The following is a 23,801-nucleotide window of genomic DNA, read 5'->3' on the forward strand; positions in this document are numbered from 1 at the left end:
ATCCTTAATATAACTGTCCAGGAGCAGCATTAGCTGAGAGAGAAACTACTAAGTAGTGGTTAAACGAGAAACAGCGGTGATTGTAGCACTTGTAGGTGGAATCACCTCCCAGTCTAGGGACAAGTGACAAGTTGCTTAGGTCACTGAACTCTCATTGGCATCACTAAGTGGTTCCGTCCCTTCTTGCTCTCATTCACCCTAAGTCTGCTGATATAACACCTTATGTTTTCACTCAAGAAAACTGTCTTTAAGATAAAACACAGGCTCTCTTTTAGACCTTCTCGACGTAAAAGAGGTCTTCTACGGGGTCTCCAGTGCTCTTGGACAGACCGGAACAGTCCACTGGCAAACAAGACTGAGTCCAGAGAGAGACGCACCTTTGGTACACTGCAATATTCTTTGGAACAAAACCGGGTATTTGGTGATCCGTTGGGTTACAAGCAATATACACTCTGGGATTCCAAGCCTCCATACGACTGAACTGCTCATCTTCTTCTGCAAGGAAGTAAACCAAGTGTCAGGATCTACCCAAGGGAGAAGGCTCGAGCCAAAACTGACAGTGACACAAGGCTCTGGACAACAGGGAAATCCCCACCGTTTCACATCGGTACCTTCACAAAGGCCTGAAAACACTTATCCTTGGCATAGAGGTCTTTGAAGTAGTTTACAGACTGGTTGTGCTGCCCACAAAACTTGCCGTATGTCTTCTTTAAGCGTTCTGCGTTCTCTCCTGAAAACTGCAGAGGAAAGAGAGCAGAGGTTATGCCATAACTCAGGGTGCTAAACTCCTATTACCATTTTGTCTAAAGTTTCCAGTCTACTTGTGAAACCCAAGAGAGCTCCCTCCAAAGATTGAAAGATTAAAATGGTACAGGAGCTTTGGAAAACAGTTTAGCAGTTCCTCAAAAAGTTAAATATAGAGTTACCATAGGACTCAGCAATTCCACTCCTGGACATAAAAACATATGTCCACACAAAAACCTGTATATGAATGTTCACAGCAGCATTATTCACAACAGCCCCAGAGTGGAAATAACCCAAGTGTTCATCAGAGGATAAATGGATAACATATGAATGAAAAAAGCCAATCACAAAGGACAACATATTGCTTTATTCCATTTATATAAAATGTGCAGAATAGGCAACCCCACAGAGAAAGTAGATCAGTGGCTGCCTAGGGCTGGGGAAGTTGGTGGGGGTGACGATGATAAAAATGCTCTACAACGGACCATGGCGACGGCTGCACAAGAGTCACGGATATACTGAAAACCACTGAACTGTGCACTTTAAATGGGATCACATGGCATATGATTTACACTTCAATAAAGCTGTTACATGTATTTAAAAATAATAAACACAGAAGTATCTATGTACTGTGCACATAAGAAATGCAAGATGTGTTTTAACTCCCATTTGTCATAACACAGTAATAAAACAGAGAGACTCACTAGAAGTCTTGCATGAGGTAGCAGTCTCAAAGAAGTCATCCTGATAAGTCAGAAAGACATCAGAAACGTCATTCCCTAGGGATCTGTTTATCCTACTTACCTCAGGCCAGCAGGTCTAACAATTCTGCATGGCCCTTACCTCATTCCCAAGCGTGTGCAATCTCAACCACTCATCTGAAGCTACGTTCACTGTGGGGTAACCGCTGAGTTTCTGTATGTAGTCCACAAGACACGTGCTAAGCATCAATTCCCGCTGGACTAACAATCTCTGGAGGCAACACAACTTGATCCTTATCCCAAAACTTGAAAAAACGTTCAGCGTAGCCTTTCCTTTCCCCCTTTACCAACAGAGGAGCTGAGGCAGAGAGATTTTTTTTTTTTTTTTTCTTTTTTTTTTTTTGCGGTATGCGGGCCTCTCACTGTTGTGGCCTCTCCCGTTGCGGAGCACAGGCTCCGGATGCGCAGGCCCAGCGGCCATGGCTCACGGGCCCAGCCGCTCCGCGGCATATGGGATCCTCCCAGACCGGGGCACGAACCCGTATCCCCTGCATCGGCAGGCGGACTCTTAACAACTGCGCCACCAGGGAGGCCCTGGCAGAGAGATTTTTAAGTGATCGGCTCCCATCACACAGCAAGTGCCCTGAAAGGGTGACTCTAGCACTGGCGCTCAGAACCAACACATGGACACCATGGGGCTAACATCTTACTAGAGAACATGCACAAATACAAGGAGCTACAAGGTCAGAGGAAGTACCAGTGCAGGTCTGAGGGTGGAGAGGAGGGGCAGAGGGAGAAACATGGAAAAGGACAGGAGGGGGATGTTTGGGGAGGAAGGGTCCTCACTTGCAGAGCTGGCCGTGCCCACTTTGAGGCCCTGACCACCAGTGTGAACGCATTCACTACACTGCATCTGCATTTACTTCACGACATGCCTATCCTTCTCTCCTAGAACATGAGTTCCATGAAGCAGAGGTCTACACTATACTTACCTTTGTGGTTCCACCTGGTATTGAGTAAATCCCCAGTGAATACATGAAAAATGAATGAATGAAGGCACCAATGAATTAATAGGGCAAGGGGTACAGACTCAAGAATACAACGAAAGGACAATATTTCCAATTCTCAGGCAAATGTTCCAGCAAGTAAGCCTCTGCTTCCACAAGGAGGCAGAGACTTGCCGGTGAGAAAGAGCTAGTCAGATGTGATGCGATCCCCTCTGCCTATAAAGGTTATACTAGCATTATTCATCTTTCAAAAAGAATGTTTTAAAAAAGAAACATTTAGAAACTGCCTATGACATATACATCTGAAAGTATCAAAACAACTTTTAGTTAAATTGCTTTTGACGTAGGATTGAAACCATACCATACCCTGATGAAAATATTAGCAAGAAATATTTTATGAATTATTTTACAGTTTCTTAGTTTCTTAGTCAAGTTTGTAGTCTCAGGTGGTTTTTAGATAAATGAGCCTTTTGATTTGAGGCACAAGTTGAAGTGGAGACTTCCAAAAACTATTTTTTGATTTCTTAAACTAGAGTATCTCTGATGTTGGTACAGACTCTGAGGAAGAAAAACTGGCTTTTACTGCGTATCTACCATGTATGCTGGGTACTTTATATATACATTACCTCTTAAATTTTAAAATAGCATTAAAAGAGAAAATCTACTGTCCTCAATTACAGAAGAAGAAACTGAGGGTCGGAGAGATGCAGTCACTTGCCTAAGCTCACAGAGATCGTGAGCAGTCCAGCCAGGATGTGAATGCACGGCTATGGGGCCCCCAGTGCGTGTGAGAGGCACCAGGCGCCCACCCGCTGCTCACCTGGTGCACAAGCACATCCCCAATCCTCTTGATGAGAAAGTTCTTTTCACTTTTATCCACCAGAGAGTCCTTCTTCCGCTCCAGGATCCTCTGAAAGAACTGGCTGTGGATACTGATCAGCTCATCCAAACAGGGGAAGAGCTTCTCCACCATCTGCTGCTTGAAGAGCAGGTCGGCTGTCATGCCACGGCTGTACACGTCGCTCATGATCTTGAGTGTGCGGAGGTGATGGAACTCCATCTGCATCAGCTCTGGGGGAGGGACAAGCCTCAGTGGTCAGGAATGCTCTCCTGGAGGATTCTCCTGCAAAGTGTGTCTGCTGCTACTAACAGCCCAATTTTGTCTTAAGGCTATTTATGGCCCAATTTAAACTTTAAAACTGAGTCAACAGCTGTCTTTTCCCTAAGGTGTTTTCATCCTATTCCTCGATTTTTCACGGGACCTCACACTATTTTCTGACAGGTGTACTGGATTCCATCACTCTTAAGTGGTGGTTTCCAATGTGGTCTTCATTGGGATTCAAGACCCTTCATAATTTACTACGTTCCTATTTCCCAGAAATGACTTGTGTTTAGTCTAGTTTCTACTGTAGCTGAGGAATTAAACTGTACTGTCACAAGAGATCTCTTTTTAGGACTATCACAAAATAAGCACTCATATTAAATAAAATGTCCAATAAAATTAAAGAATATAATTTTACAGAGAGAGTAAAGGATAGAAATAAGATGTCTCTATACCTCAAAGTTTTCAAAAGAAAATCTTTGAGATGCTACATACTTGAAAATTGACTTGAGATAGCCCAATAAATCCCCTAATAAACAATGCCAGACAATGCACATTAAATATTAGCAGAGCACATGAAGAGTCTCACTATAAATCACTTCTTGCCGTATGACCACATCTTTCTTTTGCTGTTTCAGAAACTGGCTGTCCACTATCTGACTCCAGCACTCTGCTTCCAGCTGTTTGGACTCAATCTCAAAGTCTCCCATTAGCTGCCCTTCATTCATGTCTGTACCTACTCCTCAAAATACAAAAAAAATCAGTATCAGAATCCTGCATCTGTGACCTCTAAAAAAAACCTCTGCTGGACGTTCCTCATGGTGATAATTTCATGAGACATAAACACTCTACACTAATACAGGGATGTTCATAGAATATATATTCTATTAGAAAAGATCATTTTCTGTTCCAGAGTGACATACTCTATATTCAAGACATTGGTTAAGGGTGATAACCGTCACATAAATCAAAGGTGATTAAGACATGATCAGGGTCCTGGTGACTTGACTTGTTTAAGAGAGTAGGCTTACAGCTGTGCCAAGAGAGCTAGAACTGAACGTGTACCAAAGTCTAGGGGCAGGAGAAGCGTTTGTACCAGAATCTGACCACATTAAAATCAATGACATCCTTCCGTGGACAACCATCTAACAACAGGGTAAGTGGGTTTACCAACTCATTATAAAGCATGTGATGCTTTACAGACAGTTCAGAGAAGTTTCACAGGAGTAAGGAAGAGGCAGGAGATGCGTTAGTGCTTGCATTCTAGGAGATGGCACAAAGTCTCTGCAGACACACACAATACATGCCGTGATTTCTGCTTACCCTCATCAGTAAGGGACTCTGTTGACTCATTGACCTTGCTGATTTTATTTCGTGAGTCTGTTGAATGAGACAGGAATTTCCAGGTGTTTGATATGTTCTCAGCATTGCCAACTCTGGGGGCAAAAGGAAACACATACCGTCAGATACATTCTGAGAAGCCACAGTTTCCGGTCTTAAGTGAAGATCTGAAAAACTAGAAAGTGACAGCTGGCTGCAAGTACTACAATGATGGAAGACAAATTACTTAGGTCAGGTACCCAGCAATATGCAACACAAACTATTAAGGAAGGTTGGAGGCATTTAACATCACTGCAAGCATGAACTTTTTGAGCCTTGGATTTTTTTTTAACGATAGGTAGCAAGGAGAATGCTCTTCCTTCAAACTGCATACACATTATATAAGAAATTTTTCTGTTTGAAACTCATGTCTAACCACTAGACTTTTTCCCTGTGTTCCCTAAATAACTATAGACCAAGCACTTATATTAAACCATATTCTTCCAACTTTTCTTGAGCCCAACTCACCAGCTAGCACATTAGGCACCCAGTAGATGTTTGTGGTACAACACAAAAGTAAGCCAGAGTCATTTAAAACTAAATTTTATTTAAAGGCCAACTTTTAAAATTCATAATATAAACTCATTTGGATAACATAAGAACTTGGAAAAGAAAGCCTTTGGTTAATTACAATAGAAAGACAAAACGACATAAAAATCCCTGAAACTTTGTTTTTAATGAGGAGGAAACATTAGCCAGCACAGAGGTTAGGAAATACAGACAAAAGGAGATTTGCATCCTTCAGTTGGGAATTTTCCTCCAGCCTAGGTTAAGAGAGCTGCAAGAGATGTTTTGAGTCCTACATTTGAGATGACTTCTTTACTGGATGGGAAGGCAGGCATCTTACCCCAAACAGCCAGCAACATCATAATTGGCCCCGTGCTAATCACAGACAGCCGAGGCCTGAACAATCAGGGGCCACAGCAACTTCTGGAGGGACCATAAAAGGAACTCAGTGCAGATGAGGGATGGGGAACCTACTGTAGTACCCGGCCCATTATTCACTCCCATGACTTAAGAGGCAAGAGGCAAGTTTAAAAAAAAAAAAAAAAAAAAAGCGAAACAGAACACAGTTACCCCCTCCCCCCAGGTTCATCTGACCAACAGAAAAGTGTGACATATGAAAATACAAGTGATAGAAACCAAACATTCAGAATTAAATCTTTTTTCCTATTCCCACTTCTTATTTTGATCTGAAAATCATCCTTTTAGAAGGCAGGTTCTTGAAAAGCAGGGCTGATCATGTATAAAAGCAGAGGACAACTGGCCTAAAAATGGTGTTTAAAGGGGATCCTTGCTACAAAATGGCGATCATGATGGTGCATCAAAGTGTAATCCTCACCCCACTCAGCTGTAGCACTAACCCATTACGTTATACATTTCTTTCTAAAAAAATCTTTTTGTCAAGTGGTATAAATTATTATGCTCTGTCACCTAGATGTCAACTGTGTTAGCTTTACATCCCCACTCACCCAGCAATGTTCTGAATGGAGACACTTTTGGAGAGCGACACACTCTGCTGGGACCGTCTGTTAGCAAACATGGGGGCGGCAGTGGTTTCGTGGGCCAGGAGGACTGCGGACTGAGGGCACTCCTTGGGCTGGGAGGCTGTAAAGAACGAAAGGACACCAAATGAAGTATCACCGACACATGCCCACCAGCACTGACTCACCTGATGAATGCCAAATAGAAGCAAACTGCTTTAAAAGAGATTTACCCTGGGAGTGTAAATAGGTACAAAAACTCTATGGAAGACAACTTGGCAATAGCTGTTGAAACTGTAAATGCCTATCTTTGATCCAGTAATTCCATTTAGGATATGTTTATTCTACAAGATTTTCTTGTTTATATTTGAAATGACATATGTCCAAAGTTATTCAATGCAAAGTTTGGTAAAAGCAAACAGTATCAAAAGAAGATCAGTTAACCAATCATGGTACAGCCTACATGTGAATACTATGAAGCTTTAAAAAAAAATGAGGACACTCTCCATGAACTGACACAGATCTGCAGATAACATATTAAGGGGGAAAAAAAATCAAGGTGCAGGGCTTCCCTGGTGGTGCAGTGGTTGAGAGTCTGCCTGCCGATGCAGGGGACGTGGGTTCGAGCCCCGGTCAGGGAAGATCCCACATGCCGCGAAGCGGCTGGGCCCGTGAGCCATGGCCGCTGAGCCTGCGCGTCCAGAGCCTGTGCTCCGCAACGGGAGAGGCCACAACAGGGAGAGGCCCGCATACCGCAAAAAAAAAAAAAAAAAAAAAAAAATCAAGGTGCAGAATAAAGTGTGCAACAGACCACCTTTTATGTTTTAAAAACATAATTAATAATCCAAATTGGTATTTGCTTCATTATGATAAAAAAACTTAAGGAAGATAAATATAAAACTAAAAAAAGCGGTTCAGGCAGCGAGAGGACTGGGGCTGGCAGTGAGAACTCGGCCGGAAGGGGGCTAATGTGCCACAGCTAGCCGGGAGGGAGTCCGGGAAAACTCTGGAGCTGCCGAAGAGGCAGGAGACTTTTTCTTCCCTCTTGGTTTCCTGGTGTGCGAGGAGAGGGGATTAAGAGCGCCATGTAAAGGAGCTCCAGAGACGGGCGCGAGTCGTGGCTGAAAGCGCCGAGCCCAGAGACGGGCGTGGGACGCTGGGGCTGCTGCTGCCGCCGCCAAGAAGCCTGTGTGCGAGCGCAGGTCACTGTCCACACCGCCCTTCCGGGAGCCTGTGCAGCCTGCCACTGCCGGGGTCCCGGGATCCAGGGGCGGCTTCCCTGGGAGAACGCACGGCGCGCCTCGGGCTGGTGCAACGTCACGCCGACCTCTGCCGATGCAGGCTCGCCCCGCACTCCGTGCCCCTCCCTCCCGCCCGGCCTGAGTGACCCAGAGTCCCCGAAGAGGCTGCTCCTTTAACCCTGTCCTGTCTGAGCAAAGAACAGACGCCCTCCGGCGACCTACACGCAGAGGTGGGGCCAAATCCAAAGCTGAGACCCAGGAGCTGTGAGAACAAAGAAGAGAAAGGGAAACCTCTCCCAGCAGCCTCAGAAGCAGCGGATTAAAGCTCCACAATCAACTTGATGTACCCTGCATCTGTGGAATACATGAATAGACAACAAATCATCCCAAATTGAGGAGCCAGGAGTCAGTGCTGTGCCTCTGAGGTGGGAGAGCCAACTTCAGGACACTGGTCCACAAGAGACCTCCCAGCTCCACATAATATCAAACGGCGAAAATCTTCCAGAGATCTCCATCTCAACACCAGCACCCAGCTTCACTCAACGACCAGCAAGCTACAGTGCTGGACACCCTATGCCAAACAACTAGCAAGACAGGAACACAACGCCACCCATTAGCAGAGAGGTGGCCTAAAATCATAAAAAGTCCGCAGACACCCCAAAACACACCACCAGACGTGGACCTGCCCACCAGAAAGACAAGATCCAGCCTCATCCACCAGAACACAGGCAGTAGTCCCCTCCACCAAGAAGCCTACACAACCCACTAAACCAACCTTAGCCACTGGGGACAGACACCAAAAACAACGGGAACTACGAACCTGCAGCCTGCAAAAAGGAGACCCCAAACACAGTAACATAAGCAAAATGAGAAGACAGAAAAACACACAGCAGGAGAAGGAGCAAGATAAAAACCCACCAGACCTAACAAATGAAGAGGTAATAGGCAGTCTACCTGAAAAAGAATTCAGAATAATGATGGTAAAGATGATCCAAAATCTTGGAAATAGAATAGACAAAATGCAAGAAACAGTTAACAAGGACCTAGAAGAACTAAAGATGAATCAAACATCGATTAAAAACACAATAAATGAAATAAAAAATACTCTAGATGGGATCAATAGCAGAATAACTGAGGAAGAAGAACGGATAAGTGAGGTGGAAGATAAAATAGTGGAAATAACTGCTGCAGAGCAAAATAAAGAAAAAAGAATGAAAAGAACAGAGGACAGTCTCAGAGACCTCTGGGACAACATTAAACGCACCAACATTCGAATTATAGGGGTTCCAGAAGAAGAAGAGAAAAAGAAAGGGACTGAGAAAATATTTGAAGAGATTATAGTTGAAAACTTCCCTAATATGGGAAAGGAAATAGTTAATCAAGTCCAGGAGGCACAGAGAGTCCCATACAGAATAAATCCAAGGAGAAATACACCAAGACACATATTAATCAAACTGTCAAAAATTAAACACAAAGAAATCATATTAAAAGCAGCAAGGCAAAAACAACAAATAACACACAAGGGAATCCCCATCAGGATAACAGCTGATCTCTCAGCAGAAACTCTACAAGCCAGAAGGGAGTGGCAGGACATAATTAAAGTGATGAAGGAGAAAAACCTGCAACCAAGATTACTCTACCCAGCAAGGATCTCATTCAGATTTGATGGAGAAATTAAAACCTTTACAGACAAGCAAAAGCTGAGAGAGTTCAGCACCACCAAACCAGCTTTACAACAAATGCTAAAGGAACTTCTCTAGGCAAGAAACACAACAGAAGGAAAAGAACTACAATAACGAACCCAAAACAATTAAGGAAATGGGAATAGGAACATACATATCAATAATTACCTGAAATGTAAATGGACTAAATGCTCCCACCAAAAGACACAGACTAGCTGAATGGATACAAAAACAAGACCCATATATATGCTGTCTACAAGAGACCCACTTCAGACCTAGAGACACATACAGACTGAAAGTAAGGGGATGGAAAAAGATATTCCATGCAAATGGAAACCAAAAGAAAGCTGGAGTAGCAATTCTCATATCAGACAAAATAGACTTTAAAATAAAGACTACTAGAAGAGACAAAGAAGGACACTACATAATGATCAAGGGATCAATCCAAGAAGAAGATATAACAATTGTAAATATTTATGCACCAAACATAGGAGCACCCCAATACATAAGGGAAATATTAACAGCCATAAAAGGAGAACTCGACAGCAACACAATCATAGTAGGGGACTTTAACACCCCACTTTCACCAATGGACAGGTCATCCAAAATGAAAATAAATAAGGAAACACAAGCTTTAAATGATACATTAAACAAGATGGACTTAATTGATATTTATAGGACATTCCATCCAAAAACAACAGAATACACATTTTTCTCAAGTGCTCATGGAACATTCTCCAGGATAGATCATATCTTGGGTCACAAATCAAGCCTTGGTAAATTTAAGAAAATTGAAATTGTATCAAGTATCTTTTCCGACCACAATGCTATGAGGCTAGATATCAATTACAGGAAAAGAGCTGTAAAACATACAAACACATGGAGGCTAAACAATACACTACTTAATAACGAAATGATCACTGAAGAAATCAAAGAGGAAATTAAAAAATACCTAGAAACAAATGACAATGGAGACACGACGACCCAAAACCTATGGGATGCAGCAAAAGCAGTTCTAAGAGGGAAGTTTATGGCAATACAATCCCACCTTAAGAAACAGGAAACATCTCGAATAAACAACCTAACCTTGCACCTAAAGCAATTAGAGAAAGAAGAACAAAAACATCCCAAAGTTAGCAGAAGGAAGAAAATCATAAAGATCAGATCAGAAATAAATGAAAAAGAAATGAAGGAAACGATAGCAAAGATCAATAAAACTAAAAGCTGGTTCTTTGAGAAGATAAACAAAATTGATAAACCATTAGCCAGACTCATCAAGAAAAAAAGGGAGAAGACTCAAATCAATAGAATTAGAAATGAAAAAGGAGAAGTAACAACTGACACTGCAGAAATACAAAACATCATGAGAGATTACTATAAGCAACTCTATGCCAATAAAATGGACAACCTGGAAGAAATGGACAAATTCTTAGAAATGCACAACCTGCCAAGACTGAATCAGGAAGAAATAGAAAATATGAACAGACCAATCACAAGCACTGAAATTGAAACTGTGATAAAAAATCTTCCGACAAACAAAAGCCCAGGACCAGATGGCTTCACAGGCGAATTCTATCAAGCATTTAGAGAAGAGCTAACACCTATCCTTCTGAAACTCTTCCAAAATATAGCAGAGGGAGGAACACTCCCAAACTCATTCTATGAGGCCACCATCACCTTGATACCAAAACCAGACAAGGATGTCACAAAGAAAGAAAACTACAGGCCAATATCACTGATGAACATAGATGCAAAAATCCTCAACAAAATACTAGCAAACAGAATCCAACAGCACACTAAAAGGATCATACACCATGATCAAGTGGGGTTTATTCCAGGAATGCAAGGATTCTTCAATATACGCAAATCAATCAACGTGATACACCATATTAACAAACTGAAGGAGAAAAACCATATGATCATCTCAATAGATGCAGAGAAAGCTTTTGACAAAATTCAACACCCATTTATGATAAAAACCCTGCAGAAAGTAGGCATAGAGGGAACTTTCCTCAACATAATAAAGGCCATATATGACAAACCCACAGCCAGCATCGTCGTCAATGGTGAAAAACTGAAACCATTTCCACTAAGATCAGGAACAAGACAAGGTTGCCCACTCTCACCACTCTTATTCAACATAGTTTTGGAAGTTTTAGCCACAGCAATCAGAGAAGAAAAGCAAAGAAAAGGAATCCAAATGGGAAAAGAAGAAATAAAGCTGTCACTGTTTGCAGATGACATGATACTATACATAGAGAATCCTAAAGATGCTACCAGAAAACTACTAGAGCTAATCAATGAATTTGGTAAAGTTGCAGGATACAAAATTAATGCACAGAAATCTCTGGCATTCCTATATACTAATGATGAAAAATCTGAAAGTGAAATCAAGGAAACACTCCCATTTACCATTGCAACAAAAAGAATAAAATATCTAGGAATAAACCTACCTAAGGAGACAAAAGACCTGTATGCAGAAAATTATAAGACACTGATGAAAGAAATTAAAGATGATACAAATAGATGGAGAGATGTACCATGTTCTTGGATTGGAAGAATCAACATTGTGAAAATGACTCTACTACCCAAAGCAATCTACAGATTCAATGCAATCCCTATCAAACTACCAATGGCATTTTTCACAGAACTAGAACAAAAAATTTCACAATTTGTATGGAAACACAAAAGACCCCGAATAGCCAAAGCAATCTTGAGAACGAAAAATGGAGCTGGAGGAATCAGGCTCCCTGACTTCAGACTATACTACAAAGCTACAGTAATCAAGACAGTATGGTACTGGCACAAAAACAGAAATATAGATCAATGGAACAGGATAGAAAGCCCAGAGATAAACCCACGGACATATGGTCACCTTATCTTTGATAAAGGAGGCAGGAATGTACAGTGGAGAAAGGACAGTCTCTTCAATAAGTGGTGCTGGGAAAACTGGACAGGGACATGTAAAAGTATGAGATTAGATCACTCCCTAACACCATACACAAAAATAAGCTCAAAATGGATTAAAGACCTAAATGTAAGGCCAGACACTATCAAACTCCTAGAGGAAAACATAGGCAGAACACTCTATGACATAAATCACAGCAAGATCTTTTTTGACCCACCTCCTAGAGAAATGGAAATAAAGACAAAAATAAACACATGGGACCTAATGAAACTTCAAAGCTTTTCCACAGCAAAGGAAACCATAAACAAGACGAAAAGACAACCCTCAGAATGGGAGAAAATATTTGCAAATGAAGCAACTGACAAAGGATTAATCTCCAAAATTTATAAGCAGCTCATGCAGCTCAATAGCAAAAAAACAAACAACCCAATCCAAAAATGGGCAGAAGACCTAAATAGACATTTCTCCACAGAAGATATACAGACTGCCAACAAACACATGAAAGGATGCTCAACATCTTTACTCATTAGAGAAATGCAAATCAAAACTACAATGAGATATCATCTCACACCAGTCAGAATGGCCATCATCAAAAAATCTAGAAACAATAAATGCTGGAGAGGGTGTGGAAAAAAGGGAACACTCTTGCACTGCTGGTGGGAATGTGAATTGGTACAGCCACTATGGAGAACGGTATGGAGGTTCCTTAAAAAACTACAAATAGAACTACCATATGACCCAGCAATCCCACTACTGGGCATATACCCTGAGAAAATCATAATTCAAAAAGAGACATGTACCAAAATGTTCATAGCAGCCCTATTTACAATAGCGCGGAGATGGAAACAACCTAAGTGTCCATCATCGGATGAATGGGTAAAGAAGATGTGGCACATATATACAATGGAATATTACTCAGCCATAAAAAGAAATGAAATTGAGCTATTTGTAATGAGGTGGATGGACCTAGAGTCTGTCATACAGAGTGAAGTAAGTCAGAAAGAGAAAGACAAATACTGTATGCTGACACATATATATGGAATTTAAGAAAAAAAAAATGTCATGAAGAACATAGGGGTAAGACAGGAATAAAGACACAGACCTACTAGAGCATGGACTTGAGGATATGGGGAGGGGGAAGGGTAAGCTGTGACAAAGCGAAAGAGCGGCATGGACATATATACACTACCAAACGTAAGGTAGATAGCTAGTGGGAAGCAGCCGCATAGCACAGGGAGATCAGCTCAGTTCTTTGTGACCGCCTGGAGGGGTGGGATAGGGAGGGTGGGAGAGAGATGCAAAAGGGAGGGGATATGGGAACATATGTATATGTATAACTGATTAAATTTGTAAATTAAAAAAAAAATAAAAAATAAAATATAAAAAAAGCGGTTCACCTGTGGGGTGTGATGGCAGTGAGGATAAAGAATCATATATTTAAAAATTTAAACTAATTCAAAGTAAGAGAAAAGGAGACCGAGAGAATTTTAAGGATAAAAGGAGCCTCAGAGATAACTGAGGCTGGGGTTCTTTGGGAGGACCTACCAAGAAACGTGTCAGGGGCTGGTGAGATATGCAAATTCCCAGCCCTCCTTGTTCTGTGCGGGTGGGACCTGGGAGCCTACACATTTACTAGCTCCCCAAGCGATTCTTCTGTACAATGTCTGAGAACACAGGTTTTGACCAATTCCTTTAATTTACAGATGAGGAAAATGCAACATGTGTTTGAGGTCACATAGCTAATTTGTCCTCATACTGCATACTTCTCTTGAACTTGACCAAAGAGGAAACGGGAGCTCTAATTTCATGCTAAAGTAGTCACACTGCCATCTGGGTAGCAAATTATTTTTCCTTGGTAGCTAACTAAACTGCTGCATTACCTGTCCATCCCCAGGAGCATCAGGAGCTGAAGGAAATAAGACTGGGGCAGCTGTTATGGCTTCACAGTATTACAGGATGTTTCTGACTTAATAAAATTAATAAAACCATTAATTTCCAATTCAAATTCTGTTTAGAAGAAGGTGATATAATAAACACCAGAAACATGCTACCCTATAACACGACCAGACCCTTCCTGCAGGAAGCACACAGGAAACTAGGAGATGTGGGTCCCACACCAACAGGGAAGAAGGGCAACTGGCAGGGAAGAGAACATGCTCAAGTGTTCAAGAGCCTGGAGCACATCCTCAGTGTCTCAGAAGGGAAGCTGCTGAGCAGATAAAATCTGATGAAGGAAGAAACACCCGTTCTTGAAGAACAGTAGGATGTGGGTAAGTCAACAGAAAAAGAGGACATTCTGATGAGGAGAATTACATGAAGGAAGGCAGAAACACTCTATTAATGTGAAAGGGAGAAAACAAGCAGAAGAGGAAGTAAGTAGAGGGGCGTATATAAGGGATCAGTGAAACGGCTGGAGAAGCAGAACGAAGTCATGTCATGCAGAGCCCTGAACATTATAAAGAACAACCTGCATCTAAAAGGCAGCATAGGGGGGTGAAAACAACAACTTTCCTTTGTTGAAACCAATCCACTCCACTCAGGGAAGTTGCTAACTACTCTCTGAGCCTCAGCATCCTTAATTGTGATGGTGATGGTAGTGGTGAAAGCAAACACTGAAGGAGGCCTCTCGCCAAGTACTTCACTGGTGTGATCTCACTTAAACCCGATGACCACCTGCTGATACTATTACCATCCTTTCACAGAGGAGGAAAACGAGGTACAGGGGATTTAGTAAACGTCCGAGGTTATGCGGCTGTTAAGTGGGATGCTGGGACTCAGACCCATCCAACTTGAATCCACAATCTGTACTCTTACCGCTACGTTACCTCAGGAATAAAACGGGTAAAACAGGAATAAGAATACATGCGGGGGTCAGACCTAATAGGTACTTTTTGGAAAAATGCTATTTTATCTGATTTGAAAGAAAAAAAAAAGGTTTCTGAAATAAGGGATAATGTCACAGAACAAAAGTTTAAGGAAGATTAGACTTGTAAAAGGTGTTGGAATGGGTTGGATCATTGGTTAAAGTGGGTGACTGTCTGGCACAACTTTTCTTCTAGGAATCCACATGCAAAGATGGGCAATAATTGGACTTCTGTCTAAAGGGACTCCACACCCTCCTGGTGGCACAGTCTCTACAGCCATTCCGGGGCCATCTGGAAGCACTCAGAGCAGTCGGGCACAGAGCAGTGGTCCTCAAGCTTGAGTGTGTGCATCACCGTCACCTGGAGCATCTACTAAAACACAGATCACTGGGCTCTGCCTCTGGAATCTCTGACGTAGTAGGTCTGGGTAGGGCCCAAGAATTGGCACTTCTAATTGATCCAGGATCTACCCTTTGAAAAACACAGCCTGAGGCTAAGTTTCACATGGGCTCCCACAGAGCAAATTTAGGTGATATTCATCACTGCATCTTTATGACAGGGGTTGGAAACAACTCAGACAACCGCTTTGGGGGAACTGATAATTATAATGTGGTGTATATTTTTGAAAGAACACCATGCAGCGATCTGAGACAATAGCTTACCTATAGTAACACGCATAGATCTCAAAACCATATTGAGTGGAAAAAACCCCAGCAGAATGGATAAGCAAGTCCTATCATCTAATTTACATTTAACGCACAAAACCATAAGAGATATTTCCAGAGGTACACATGTGTCTAAAGATACGGCAGATTAGAGAGGTTTACATGAAGTATACTGCAGTGCGTGCTGAGGGGGGGAAAGGAATGAGATAGGGAATGAAGAATGAAATGGGGAAAATATTAAGTAAAACCAAAGTGAAGCTTTGCACAGACTGGAGAAGACAGGTTGATGTGAATGGGAGAGGTGTGATTTACCCAATTTGTGTACCACTGAAGTCCTTGGGGAAAAAAAGATTTTCATAACTCCACAGTTTGTCAAGAAGTTTATCAGCAAGATCTCATCTGATGCAACTGTAACGCTGCGAAAAGCGAGTTTCACTGTCGACTCACGCAAGAGAAATTTCAAGACACACAGGGCTAAGGTGCTGCCTTTTAAGCGAAGACACACACTATTCTAGAACCTTCCAGAGAGCTTGATGGTAGAATGGTAAGCTTTTGGTCAATGAAACTGCAGCCTTCTCTAAGTATTCAAAATAGGTATTCAAATCTTGCTTAAGAATAACAAGTAAATACTACAGAAGTATGGGTAAGTCCTGAACCAGAGAGGCGAAAAGGAATCATGAGACGTGGGCCGAGCTACTTACACTTGTTTCTCATAATGACCGTGGGCAGCGAAGATGTGTCATGTGCTTGAAGGCTCCCTTTGGGCTGCTGAAAGGAAAAGAAAGCCTGAGTGAACCCTGCATTTACAATTTATCTTCTGTCAAGTTTCAAGAGGCCTAGAGCAGGAAGCCAGCTGCTCCTACTTCCCTGCTCTATTCCTGCCAGTGGTCCTCAGCACCCTAGTCCTAGATAAGCCACCCACTCTGGCTCCCCTCTGAACCCGCCAAGCACTCTGATCCTGCAAATGCCGTCTCTTCTGCCTGGAATGCTCTCTTCACCTTCACAGGCATGACATTCTTCTATTTCAAGATAATCCCTCCTTGGTAGAGCCATCTGTTAGCTTCTTTCTTCTCCTCACCCGAGGCAGTGACTGGCACCCCTTAGAATCCCGCATGTGCCCCCGCCTAGTTTTTTCCTTACTTATGGTCATCGTCTGCTTGTCCATCTTCCCCACCAGAATGCTGATTCCTTAAGAGCGGCATCTGTGCCCTTTTTGTTTCTATTTCTCCAGTGACTCGGATTTATACGGTGTGAAATAATTCTTAGGTAAAGTGCTAATTTTAAGACTTTTGTTGTAGCATGGAACAGAGACACTGTGTGAGAAATTACAGACTGAAGCAATTAGTCTGAGATAAATCATTAGTGAAAAAGGGTCCATTTAAAATGGAACTCCCCCTTTCAGGTTACATTCTTTTCTATGGGATATGCTGTATCCCTATCATTCTCCTTCTCTATAGCACATTCACAGTAACAGCAGTCTTACCAGAGATCACAAACTCCAATGCCTGTGGGGTCGGGCAGGTAACAAAGGACAGAGGCGAGTTGGAGGAGGGGGGGAGTGGCAGGCTGGGGCTTGTATATCTTGTCTAGAGGAGGCAGCAGTCACTCAGCCCCAGTGGATTATCACCCACCACCCACCTCTCCAACATTTAAGGAACTACAGGCCAGATACTGTTCTACGTGCTTAGGAGCTATTGATGGATCACTTGGCAAGTTGAGTGCTTACATTCTAGTGGGGGGAAAGTACAGATCATTAAAAGTAAATGGAATACAATAAATACAGTTGTTAAGTAGACCCTAAGAAGGTGATAAGTAGTACTATGGAAAAAAAGAAAAAGAGCAAGGTGGGAATTGGGAATGCTGGGTAAGGGGAAATACCAGGGCTGTGAGATCTTCCATTTCTTCAGGAGAAATTGGAAATCCAAACTGGTGTGAAATACGATTTTTCAATAAATACACTAACTCAAATAAAAAAAAAAATTACTCCATGAGCCAAACAAAATTTATGTCCATGGACTGAATAAGATCTGGGGTACAGAGGTCTGTCATCTTTACACTAGAGTTCAGTGCTTCTCAAAGTGTGGTCCTCGGACTAGCAGCATTAGCATCATCTAGGAACTTATTAGAAAGGCAAGTTCCTGCCCCCTCCCCACCCGCCAAATTGGAAGCTCTGGGAGTGGGGCCCACTGTCACCTTATAACAAGCCCCCAGGTGATTCTAATGCACACTCCAGTTTGAGGCCACTGCACTAGATAAATGCGTTTGGTTACTGGAAGCACACAGCATGCTGAGCATCTGTGTAGATGGAGCTGGAGAGCACTCTTCTGACAAGGAACAAAGACATTTATGAGTGACTACAACACTGAAAACCACACAGGCCACCTAAACACCCATCTGCCCCCAGCCCCGTACTCTTTCTTTAAGGGCTCTGATATGCAGTGCCTGTTAGCACACAGCTGCATACTCAAGAGCACGTACCATCATACACTTCCTGCTCCTGTCATGTGATCCACACGAGCCTGTGGAGAAAAGTGCTGCCAGACAGGCCCGTTTAACCCTGACACTCCCCAGCCCATCAGCGTGTCAGAGCCCCTGATTTCCACCTGCTGCCCTCATGGTCCTGAAGAAGGAAGCCAGGCGTGTGAAAGGCAGAGGAGGTCTGCAGACACAGTTAAGAAGAAAACCACTTCAACGGCGACACAGATTAAAATCACAGAGAAATGTGCATTTAACATGGAGAAGCTCTGAAAGCATTTTACCTTCCAAAAGCCACAAATTCCCGAGTGCGTTAAGAAGAGAAAAATCATTTTTGGTTATTTTAGTCTCAAAGTAGGTACCAAATGATGAAAATAAACAAAAACTACAACCCCAAATCTCCCATCTCTGAAGATCTTATTGGTTTAGCCAGAAATGTCTTACCTTCATTTTGACCTTTGCACAGGAGGCCAGACTTTCTCTACAGCCTTTGTGGACAAAAGCACTGCAACCTGAAAAGAGAGCAAAACCCCAGGTGACATTAATACACAGCAAACAGATCCCCCAGACTGATTTTTCCACTGCCACAGCAACCGGCAGACTGCCAGGTGAAGTCGCTCACAGGTCAGAATGTGACTAGCCGAAATTACAGACTGCAGCCCTCTTCTAGGAAGCAGGCGTGCGATGTCATTTGGAGGAGGAGAAACAAGAGCAGATGTGATTTCTGATTCATAAAAACTAGAAATCGGAATCTTCTCGGGCAGGAAGCAGAGAGGCTACAAAACTAAAGTGAAAGCGTCTGCTGTCAATATGTAAGTCTAAGTCACAAATAATACATAAATGATATGTATTTACATATACGTTTAATAACACCCACAAATAATACATAAATACAGCCCCTTAACACAGGGGCTGTGAAATCTGTATGGCTGTGTCAAAGGTGGAATGTGAATCTGAAAATCTACCTATTTATGTCCTTTGACTTGGAAACCTAACTACCCTGAACTTTTTGCAACACCCCGAGCGAGTCAAGAGCCGCCAAAGAAAGGTCATCAGAACCACCCTAATACAGTACCTCTGGGAGCCCTCACTCGAGAGGAGGTAGGAGACTTCCTGAAGATGAACGGACATTTCCAGAAAGATGGAGCACAGCCCATAATCCTCCAAGGACACGAACTTATTTCAACTCTTATTTCTCACTCCTTGACCCACAAGGGCCACTTATGTAAAACCCCCCACTCTGTGCCTCACAAAGGTCATCATCAGCTGCTACTGCTGCTACGAAGTCATAAAGCAGAACTGTGCCAGGAGGTCAGAGGTCAAGCATCTCTCCAGGAAAGGACTGCCTGAGAAAATCAACAGATACCACCCATCAGGCAACGCTTCACACCCGGATTCAGGAAGCACCATAGGTCCTGCCTATGGTAACCCACGAATCATGGGCCAGGATGCCTGGTTCCTACGTACGGATTACGAGGATACTAGAATGGAGACTGCCAGAACCCCAGACCCCAGAGGCTTTTCCCCATTCCTTCCTCAATGCCTACTCGGTTCACAGGTCTCTTCCCTAACACCACCAGTCACAATGCGTTGGATAATCTTATGGTTTTCTCCTCCACTGAGTGCTCCTCTAGGGCAGGGTCCCTTCATCTACTGCCAAATCCTTAATTAGGTCTCCCTAGCATAATGCCTGGCTCATGCCACCTACTCAAACGTCTGTTTGAGATCTTATGTCTATTTTATCCAAAAGCCAAGTGCCCTGACACAACCTACGTTACAGTATGTCAAATATCTTATCAACACTAAAAGGAGTACTAGAAGAACAACCATCACACTAAACGTGATTTAGGTCCTGGCTCTCCTAATTAGTTAATGTTACTCTAGGCAAGTTCCTTCTCTATAGGCCTCAGTTTCCTCAGACCTATAAAATGAAAGGAAGTACCACATCTTTCCCCAAGTTCCTTTTCTCTGTGATCCTATAAGACTCCTTAGGCTACATCTCTTGAAGAAAGAGATAATTTTCCAAGTAAATCCACTAGATTGTTCTATAAGGTTCATGTTGCAGAAGAGTTTTCAACTTAGTCATCTGAATTATCACTAGGACAGACCCATCCTTCAGGGCATGGTTAGGGAAAGTTCCAACTGGAGAAATCTCGGCTGAAGCTATTTCCATAAAAGAGGTGATAGGGAACAACTCTACTTTTGTTGACAGGATGGCCCAGAGCGGGAACTTGTCTGGAAGTGGGGTGGGGTGAAGTATTCTGGGCCTTTTACTCTCAGGCCTACCAAGCCTTCTATCTAGCTAAGCTCTTCTAGCTCCACCCCAAGTGAAATTCACTGTCTGGTCATTTTTCTGATGTTAAACCATCAGAAGAGACATCCATTTACCAACGGCAGCATGAGAGACTCTCCGGGGAAATCAAAAACAGGGTAAATAGTATCTCCTCTTACCACTTCTATTCAATATTATGTTAAGAGTTCCTGGGTAGTATTATAAGGCAAAAAAAAGAAAAAGATACAACATGTAAAACAAACAAGCAAAAATTCCTGTCTTTATCCACAGACAACTTGCATAAGTTATTTGCTAAAATTAAGAAAGAAAAAGAAAGAAACACGAGAAAAGCTACTAGAAGTAAAAATTACAGCAAAGTCATGGGACTCAAAGTTGATAACACAAAAATCAATTGTATTTTCATATACTAGCAATAAAAAAATGAAATTTAAAAATGATCATTTACCATAGCATCAGAAAGTGAAATACATGGGGGACTTCCCTGGTGGCACAATGGTTAAGACCCCGTGCTCCCCCCAATGCTCATTGCAGCACTGTTTACAAATAGCCAGGTCATGGACGCAATCTAAATGCCCATCGACAGACGAATGGATAAAGAAGATGTGGTACATATATACAATGGAATATTACTCAGCCATAAAAAGGAACGAAACTGGATCATTTGTAGAGAGGTGGATGAATCTAGAGACTGTCGTTAAGAGTGAAGTAAGTCAGAAAGAGAAAAACAAACATCGTATATTAATGCATATATGTGGAACCTAGAAAAATGGTACAGACGAACCAGTCTGCAGGGCAGAAATAGAGATACACATGTAGAGAACAAACGCATGGACACCAAGGGGGGAAAGTGGCGGGGGGGTGGTGGTGGTGTGATGAATTGGGAGATTGGGACTGACATGTATACACTAATATGTATAAAATGGATAACTAATAAGAACCTGCTGTATAAAAAATAAATAAAATAAAATTCAAAAGAAAAAAAGACCCCTTGCTCCCAATGCAGGGGGCCTGGGTTCGATCCCTGGTCTGGAAACTAGATCCCACATGCATGCTGCAACTAAGAGTTTGCGTGCCATAACTAAGGAGCCGGTGACCTACAACTAAGGAGCCCATGAGCCGCAACTAAGGAGCCTGCCTGCTGCAACTAAGGAGGCCACGTGTTGCAACTAAGACCCCACACAACCAAATAAATAAATAAATAAAAAGTGAAATACATGGGATACATCTAAAGATTACCTATAAGAAGTTTACACTAAACACTGCGTAACACTAAAGGGAAAAATTAAATAAGGCCTAAATAAATGGAGAGGTATATCATGTTCATGGGTAGGAAGACTCATGAATTACGAATATAGTTGGAGACGCTCAAAAAATAATAGGACAGACTCAGGTACCTACCCATCCAGATTTAAACGTTGTTAACTTTTGGTTGTATTTTCCCTAGAACTCTTTTTCTTTAAGAAATACAAACTCCCCCAAAGATTTAAAACCCATTTCCCTTTCTGCTCCTCCATCTTCAGACAGAATCACTACTTTGAATCTGGTGTTATCTTTTTTCAGCACGGTTTTATACTTTTTCTATACACGTTAAGTATCCATAAACAAGAAAATGTATTGTCCTGTTATATTAAAATGATAGGTAATTTTAATAACAAATTCATGGTCATGTTGTGAGGCTTCCATGAAATATATGAATCAGAGTACAATCTGGTTAGCACAGCCTGGTAATCTGAGTTTGACTATTTTGGGAACTGGCAGGTTGGTGGTGACCCACACTTGAGAGCATGTGTTGGTAGGTAGAGAAGCCTTTGCATCTGAGGCTAGAAGACAAGTGAGGAGTTTGGGTTAGGTTTTCATGTCTTAGTTGCAGGGACTCTGAGAGAGAAAAACATCGGAACGGAGACATGGGTTGTCATCTGGTCCCTGCCCAGGCTGTGAAAAAGGAGCTTCTTTCATCGGAAACTTAGGGAGCTTTGGTGCCAAGCAACACTGAGGTGTGGTACAGGGTTTTGGAGAATGCTAATCCATCCCCCCCCCCCGCACCCCGTCTTTACGTGAAATCCAGCAACTCTCTGAAAACCCAGCAATGGCAGTAGCAAGAGTCCTTTTAGTAGCTGCAAGGACAGCAGACAACCACCAAAAGAAGCCTAAGCGTCAGGGAAGAATGGACTGGCCCATAAGGGTGACTGTAACCAATGGCTACTTTATGAGTACAATTGAGGCTACGCGTGGGTACCCCAAGAGATACCTAGGAAAGAAGTAACTTTTCAAGAGAGGTTTAAAGGCCCTGATTGTGAGTAGAAGCAAGAATAGATGCAAAGTTTTCATTTATTTGCTCAATAAATATTGAGTGTGCACCAGTTTTGCGCAGGAACTGTTCGTTCCCAGAGATACAAGAGTGAAAAAATACAGCATATAATCTGTGCCCTCATGGAGCCCAGTAATAGGGGTTATGAAGAAAACAGAACAACGTATGTGATAATGAGGTTCTGAGTGAGGGAACATTACATATGGTGACCCGGGAAGGCTTCCTCAATCTGAGCTAGGATAATATACGACAAGAAGAAATCAACCATGCCAAGTTATGGAAGACAAGTATTCCACTCGAGGGAACAGAAAATGCAGAGGCCCAGGGGATATAATAAAGTTGCTATGTTCAAGGAATAGAAAGAAGATTAGTGTGGTTGAGGGTACAAAGTGGTAAAGGGGTAAGATACAAAACAGAGGGGCATGCAGGGTCTTGCAGAGGCAGTAAGATTTAGATTTTACTACAATTGCAAGGGTTATTAATACTAACATGACCACATGTGTACTCACACATTGGAGAAGCCTAGAACGTATTACTTGTCGTATAAAGAAATATTTTTACATATAGGGAATTGCATCTCGAAGATAAAGGATTTGCTCTCATTACTACACAGCTGAAAGAGGTCATAGAATTTGGGGGTTAGGATTATGAGGCTTAAGATTCAGAGAGTTTGGGGATAAATCTGAGCTTTACTCTTACTAACCATAGGAATTTTTAGGGCCTCAATTTTATCATCGAAAATTGAAGACCATAAACGCAATTCTTTTTTTTTCTTTACCTCAGAGTTGTTGTGTGGAACAGTTAATCACATGTAAACACTCTGGAAACAGTTAATTCCCTTAAAAAGATATAAATTGTTATATCTCATGAACATATTTATAGGACAGAAGGTTTGGCATTGATTCTGATGCAATATATTACATGTTTCTGCTACAGTAACCACTTAG

At 42.2% G+C, this 23,801-nt stretch overlaps 1 protein-coding gene across 1 annotated transcript in view; it reads right to left on the reverse strand.

The window, feature by feature from the left end:
• LOC132488133 (A-kinase anchor protein 13-like) overlaps window positions 1–23,801 on the reverse strand; it is a 51,645-nt gene that overhangs the window by 12,051 nt on the left and 15,793 nt on the right. Inside the window, 8 exon segments of the mRNA XM_060096091.1 lie at window positions 378–495; window positions 612–737; window positions 3,273–3,523; window positions 4,144–4,290; window positions 4,878–4,990; window positions 6,407–6,542; window positions 16,480–16,546; window positions 18,698–18,765. Of these exon segments, the coding sequence (XP_059952074.1) occupies window positions 378–495; window positions 612–737; window positions 3,273–3,523; window positions 4,144–4,290; window positions 4,878–4,990; window positions 6,407–6,542; window positions 16,480–16,546; window positions 18,698–18,765 (1,026 nt within the window).

Source organism: Mesoplodon densirostris, chromosome 4 (genome assembly GCF_025265405.1).
Source record: "Mesoplodon densirostris isolate mMesDen1 chromosome 4, mMesDen1 primary haplotype, whole genome shotgun sequence".
In the NCBI taxonomy this organism is placed as follows: Eukaryota; Metazoa; Chordata; class Mammalia; order Artiodactyla; family Ziphiidae; genus Mesoplodon; species Mesoplodon densirostris.